The sequence below is a fragment of the Delphinus delphis genome, chromosome 14 (assembly GCF_949987515.2).
Source record: "Delphinus delphis chromosome 14, mDelDel1.2, whole genome shotgun sequence".
Taxonomy (NCBI): Eukaryota; Metazoa; Chordata; class Mammalia; order Artiodactyla; family Delphinidae; genus Delphinus; species Delphinus delphis.
Genome location: NC_082696.1, coordinates 81,901,899 through 81,909,155, shown reverse-complemented (window position 1 = coordinate 81,909,155; position 7,257 = coordinate 81,901,899). Strand labels below are relative to the sequence as shown.

At 39.4% G+C, this 7,257-nt stretch overlaps 1 protein-coding gene across 1 annotated transcript in view; it reads left to right on the top strand.

Moving 5' to 3' along the window:
• The first annotated feature begins 582 nt into the window (after nucleotides 1–582).
• The window catches only part of COL19A1 (collagen type XIX alpha 1 chain), a 351,475-nt gene continuing 344,800 nt past the window's right edge, over nucleotides 583–7,257 (top strand). The window contains exon 1 of the mRNA XM_060030452.1: nucleotides 583–673. Within this exon, the coding sequence (XP_059886435.1) occupies nucleotides 583–673 (91 nt within the window). The remainder of the gene's footprint in view (nucleotides 674–7,257) is intronic.

Here is a 7,257-nt window from a genome sequence, read left to right as displayed (position 1 = left end):
AGCAGTCAGATTTGTAGAGACAGAAAACAGAATGGTTGTTGCCAGGGGCTGGGGTGGGAGAAATGGGGAGTTACTGTTTAATAGATACAGAGTTTCAGTTTTGCAGGATGAAAAGTGACAGGTGGTGGTGGTGATTATACAGCATGAAGATACTGAATGCCACTGAACTGTACACTTAAAAATGGTTAAGATGGTAAACTTTGTTATGCGTATTTTACCAGGATTAAAAATAAAGATATATACAAATCATCGTAAGTAGCGTGGCTTTAAAAAAATTTAGAAGAGAAATTTAAGTTATATGAGGCTGTATAGACATTGATAACTAATTAGGAACTAATCTGAAAATACTTTCAGAGGCCTTCATGCATAATAAGGTGTATATTAATATATAATGTCTAATTACATGTATATGCAGATATCCAATTCTATAATTATATATATTGTAAAATTCTATTGTGTTCTCTTTGGTGACGAGGATTTTCTGGAGATAATGATGAAGGGAACTGTATGCAATAAGCTCAATTCAGATATTCTGTTCTGTTGCAGGTCTGTGGCCACTGGATCCCATGGTTTTGAGGCGCCATGAGACCCGCTGGCTCTTGGAAGCTTTGGTTCTGGGCAGCGATGCTCCTGCTTCCTGCTTCCGCTTCCGTGGTGAGCAGGGACAAGCCAGGTATCCAGGCCACCTCTTGTCCGGTCTCCAAATGTTATTTATAGTCTTTATTTTAAAAAAAATATTAAAATAAATCTTATTAGGGTTGAAGAGGCCATAGATTCAATCTACTAGCACAAAATAGATAATAATTTATTGTTTTCCCCATTGACCTTCACATTGCACATTGAGAATGTCTAAAATTACATTTTTATATGCATATTATATTAGTCTAAATAGCCTTTTCTTTCTCTCACTGATAATTACAAATATAAATATGTATGTACATCTCTGTGTGTGTCTATTTTTCCTTTTCCCCTTTTAATGAAGTTTTTCAAGTTATTCAAATTGTAAGTATAGAAACCCATCCTCAGTTAGGATTAACCAAGGACATAGCTAATGTTAATTACAGAAAAGTGAAAAACAGAATAAGAAATAGAAAAGGAGATGTAGTTTAATTATATATCAATTTTGTAGTATCTCAGATGAGGCAAACGAAAGATTAACAGTCGTGAGAGCACTTTTTGAACTAAATAGATAATATTTATTTGCAACTGTTCAGTTATCAACCTCATACATATTTCCAAAGGACTTGAAGGCAATTTGAAACATTCACTTCCACTTCTGATTTTTAAAAATGATCCGGTGGCTAATTTGGAAGGCTCTTCTTGAAGATTGAGTATGCGTTAAGTTACTGACCTCAATGTACTTCGCATTCCAAAGTTGAACTAGACACATTGAAAAGCCATTTGCTGAGCAAAGAGAAACTTCAACTCACCTTCTATGCAAAGGATCACATATGATATATTCTGACCCTGGTCACATATGATAACGTGTCCTGAGACTATGAGTCTTATTGTGCTTATTCTTTTGAATGTTTCTTTCAGAATTTTTGCTAAACAGGTATAAACATACCCTAGTAGAGACTTTTGAGTTTGAAGCACTCATAAAATCAAAACATATCTGAGTCACAGTGTTTTGTAAGGCTTTATGATTTTTTACTAATTTGGCAGGAGTTACATTTCATAAAATAATCTACATGAAAGTTTGAATATTCTAACACTGTACAAATGACATCCTGTGGCTTTCATACTTTTTTGGGGGAAAATCTTTTTTCAGAAAAGTCGGGCGTGACTCATGGCAAAAAGAAGTCCCTAGGGCAGGGAGTTTATTCTGATAATGTTGCTACTCTTCTGAATTAAAAAAAATATACATTTATTTATTTGGGCTACGCCAGTTCTTAGTTGCAGCATGCAGGCTCTTAGTTGTGGCACGCAGACTTCTTAGTTGCAGCATGCATGAGGGATCTAGTTCCCTGACCAGGAATCGAGCCCCATGCCCCCTGTATGGGGAGCACAGAGTCTTACCCACTGGACCAGCAGGGAAGTCCCTCTTCTGAATCTTTTTTACATCTCTTCCTTTTAAGAGACGTAGCAGGAAATGCAATTTGCTACTTAATCAGAGGGGATAGGACTTTTCTGGTTTGAAAGGAGAATGAATCAGTTTCTAGGCACATGCTAGTGTGTAATAAATAAATGTTCCTGATGACATTGATTTGAAGGATCTACATAAATGGTTTTCCAATTTTAGTGTGAGCAAGAATCATCTGGGGTACTGATTCTGGAGTCCCACTCCCAAAGATTCCTATGATGCGGGACAGCATGGGGTGGGATTCAGTAATTTACATCTTTAACCAGCTCCCCACGTGAATCTAATGCCTATGTTTGCGGAAAACAGAGGAACACTCACCTTTGGGATGATTAACTATTTCTTTTTATTGTTATTATTTTTTCTTAGCTGGTTGTCTTGCACCTTACACTACCAGGTTGCATTTGTTTATTTATTTAGACTTTAATAACGTTCTTGGGAGGGGTAAGAGCACTTAGCATGAGCTCCTCTCTGGTAACAAATTTCTATGTGTATAATACAGTACTGTTCGCTATAGATCTTGCGTACAGTACTGATCATCTTGCGTAACTGAAACTTTTCCATCTTGGGATTCCCCTGAATGTTTTGCTCTTGTAGCTTGGCTATGTCAATTCTTTAATCAGGTTATATTGTATGCAGGAAGACTGAAATGCATATATTCTAGCCCAATTTACCCTACCAAATTAATCTTTCTGAAAGATTTTCCTAAGAGTGTGAATTCCAAATTAATTGGAACTCTAGTAAGATTCACGTAACCTGAAGCACTAAGGGAAATTCCTAAAGAAAAAAAATGAAGGGTTGTTTTTTATCGGGGCATTTGGTAGGAGATGCTTGTGAAACAGCCCACACTAAACGTGCCATGGAAATTGCTTAACTGCAAGTATCGTTTGCTTTCATTGAAAATGTCAGCACAGCCCTGTCATAAGTATTATTGAAGAGTATAACATTTCGGGCCTGGCAGGGGCTATTCTCATGTCTTGTGTGTCTGATTCATAGCACAAAGTTCCCTTTTTAGTTTCCTCATGTGCAGACCTGTGCCTGTGGTCACTAACCATTTACCGGAGGGAAGTGATTACAGCCTAAAAATAAAATATAACAAATCTGAGGGAGAGGCTAGGGTTTCAGCTCTGGAGTCTGTGAAGTTGTCAACAATCTGCTGTTAAACTTAAATACACGAAGGATAAATCGAGTCTTTTAATTGCTTTACTTAACTCAATGGTGTGCCTAATGATTGCTTGCAATGTTGGGCCAGTTGGGATGGAATTCAAGAGTAATATGGAGGGATTCGATAATACCTTTAATATTAAAATCTCGAAACTATTCAGAATTAGCTATTCCATATTCTTTCATCAGTTTTACTATTATGTTGAAATTATGACATAAGGCATGTTTGCATATTTTCACACTGCAGATAAACAATTCGAATGTGGCCGTTTCAGTTTAGTTGTCAAAAGAGGCTGGGGAAGAGAGTTGTATTAATAAATATACATCACAGAGATCACTTCAAAACTTGCTTTAATTACTTTCTTAAAACTTTCCTCTATGTTAGAAGCTTGTGTCTCATAATGGTTCCTATGTCTCACGCATTTCCCTTAATCTGTTCTAAGGCAAAAGTACTGAGTTATCATCAAAAGTAATAAAAACAGAAAATAAGGTAAGAAAGAGCAGCAAGAAAAGCCAGACTCAATAACGAGATAATAGAATGTCATCCCTTTCACTTATGGTAAAACTTCAGGTTAAGTGTCTTGATGGAATTGATTATAAACTTAGGCCCCAAACTATACACATACACCCTTTTAAACTAGTTTTCTATTGATTATAAGGAAAAACTATTCTTCTGAAATTTGGCTTTTACTAATCGACACACGCTGCACTCTTAAACTCAGGGTCGAAGTATGCTATTATATAGAGAGTTTTATTTTGTGTTTTGAAGAATTCCTCATGTTCAGTATGGTACCAGATAAGAGTCCTACTGCTGACAAATGTACTTTGTAACTCCTAAATTTTTAAAGTGCAGGAAAGCTTCACAATTATTAAATAAAGGTTATAGCTCCTAACCTGGTATACTCCTCTGGGGGAACAGTTTTGGATAAAAAATTAGCAGTGAAGGTTCTGTGACCCCTCGTTACCTCTTTGTTAGTATAGCTGTGTTCCCATTTTTTTCTCGTTTTGTCACTTTTCCGTATTTTTTTTGTTATATTCTGGTCCAAGGTGCTAACCTCTTGTTGTTAACCATTGTTTTTCTCCCAACCTAGGATACTCTGTAATCCTTCATCAGATGTATTAGCAAAGTATGAAGTGTACAGGAGTCCCCAGGGCAACTAGTAACAATTAAATGAAAGGCCTCTGTCAATGGGAAGTCTGTCAGCCTTTAAAAAAAAACAAAACAAAACACCTAAAGGCTGTTATTTTGATCCATTTATGAGAAGAAAACAAACTAGTTCTATGTCTGTGGTAAATTACTGCTCTTCAACTTCCCCAACCCTGATCTTGAGACAAATGCTGTGTCATGAGTTTTGTCACTAAAGGTAAAGAAAACAATTTTCCTAATGCATGTTAGAAAACAAGAGTGATACCTGTCAGAGTGGCCATCATCAAGAAAACCACCAATAACAAATGCTGGAGAGGATGTGGACAAAAGGGAACCTCGTGCACTGTTAGTGGGAATGTAAACCACTGTTGGTGGTGCAGTCACTGTGGAGCACTGTATGGAGGTTCCTCAGAAAACTAAAACTAGGGCTTCCCTGGTGGCGCAGTGGTTGAGAGTCCGCCTGCCGATGCAGGGGACATGGGTTCGTGCCCCGGTCTGGGAAGATCCCGCATGCTGCGGAGTGGCTGGGCCCGTGAGCCATGGCCGCTGAGCCTGCGCGTCTGGAGCCTGTGCTCCGCAATGGGAGAGGCCACAGCAGTGAGAGGCCTGCGTACTGCAACAAAACAAAACAAAACTAAAACTAGAACTACTACATGACCCAGCAATCCCACTCCTGGATATATATCCCGAAAGAAACAAAAACACTAATCTGAAAAGATACACCCCAGTGTTCATAGCAGCACTATTTACAATAGCCAAGATATGGAAGCAACCTAAGTGTCCATCAACAGATGAATGGACAAAGAAGATGTGTATATATACAATGGAAAATTACTCAGCCATAAAAAAGAACGAAATTTTGCCATTTGCAGCAACATGGACAGACTTGGAGGGAGTTATGCTTAGTGACATAAGTCAGAGAAAGAAAAATACTGTAGGTTATCACTTATATGTGGAACTAAAAAATAAAATGAACTAGTGAATATAACAAAAAAGAAACAGACTCACAGATGTAGAGAACAAACTAGTGGTTACCAGTGGGGAGAGGGAAGGAGGGGCAGGATAGGGGTAGGGGATTAAGAGATACAAATTATTATGTATAAAATAAATAAACCACAAGGATATACTGTACAATACAGGAAATACAGCCAATATTTTATAATAACTATAAATGGAGTATAACCTTTAAAATTTTTGAATCACTATGTTGTACACCTGAAACATATAATATTGTATATCAAATATACCTCAATAAAAAAAAGAGTGATAAATAGAACACCTGTGAAACTGGGCAGATTTAACTGTGATTTTACAGGTAATAATAATTCCATAATATGTTATGTGGACTCCAGAGGATATGAAGAAATAGAAAAAATAAAGCAGGTGAAATGGACAAGAGAGAGAAATATTGCAATTTCTCAGGAGATAGCTGTTGCCCTTCCTCCCTTCTGGCCTTACCTCCTGTGTAATGCCATCCATCCCTGTGGCTTTAAGTATGGTTTGTATGTCAGTCACTCCCAAATTTACCTCACAGCCCGCCCCTCTTTTGTGTTCCATACCCTTATTTCCTAATGGCACCTTGAACTTGACATTTCTAACCCCGTGGCTTTTCCACCGCAGCTGAATTCACTCCTTGTCACAATTCCTTTTCTTCCTCTAGTGGCATTCATTTCAGTAAACTCACTTGTTACCCAGCTGAGCAAGGCATCTCCCCCTCCTCCCTACGTTCAGTCTGTTATCACGTCCTGTTGATTCTTTTTTTTTTTACAAGAAAATTTTTTTTAATTTATTTATTTTTGGCTGCATTGGGTCTTTGTTACTGGGTGAGGGCTTTCTCTAGTTGCGGCGAGCGGGGGCTACTCTTCGTTGCGGTGCGTGGGCTTCTCACTGTGGTGGCTTCTCTTATTGCGGAGCATGGACTCTAGGCATGCGGGCTTCAGTAGTTGTGGCGCATGGGCTCTGTAGTTGTGGCTCGCGGGCTGTAGAGCGCAGGCTCAGTAGTTGTGGTGCACGGGCTTAGTTGCTCCGTGGCACGTGGGATCTTCCCAGACCAGGGCTCGAACTCGTGTCCCCTGCATTGGCGGGCAGATTCTTAACCACTGCGCCACCAGCAAAGTCCTCATCCTGTCCATTCTTGTGTCTCAGTTCCTTCCCCCTTGTCCATCTTCAGTGTCACCTCTTTAAGTTACCACCATACCTGGCCTCCAAGAGTATGAGCATGTGGGTGAGGGTGCCAGATGAAATAGTGGCCACCCAGTTAAGTTTGAAGTGGGACAAATAATGAAAACATTTTAGTATAAGTATGCTCCAAATATTGCATCAGAAATACGTATACTAAAAATATTTTTGTTCTTTATCTGACATTCAAATTTCATTGGGCACCTGTGTTTTTATTTGCTGTATTTGGCAATCCTACATGGTATGAAGGGAGGAGAGGGTGTTTCATTATTTACAGGGTGGTCAGGGAGGGCTGACCTCATCGAGGGGCAGTTAAGCAGAGACAGGAAGGTAGTGAGAGAGTGAAGCACGTGATCACCTGGAAAGCAGCGCATGCCAAGGCCCCGAGGCAGGGGTGTGCTCAGCATGTAGGAGAAGCGAGACAGAGAGGGAGACTGGAGTCCAGTGAGTGAGGAGGAGAAGGGCACGTGCCCCTCAGAAATGCATCTGTACTTTATGTGTTGTCAGCAGCTGATTTCTGAGCCTGCAAGCTCAAAGGCTAGACCTCGGACTCTGGTAAAATTCACCAGAGCAGCAGACACTGCCCTGTGAGGCCTCTTGGGAGATGCTAAAACCTTGCTCTCTAGGAGTACCAACGGGTAGGCTTCTGAATTTATATCTTTCAGTCACATATCTTCCCTAAAGACCT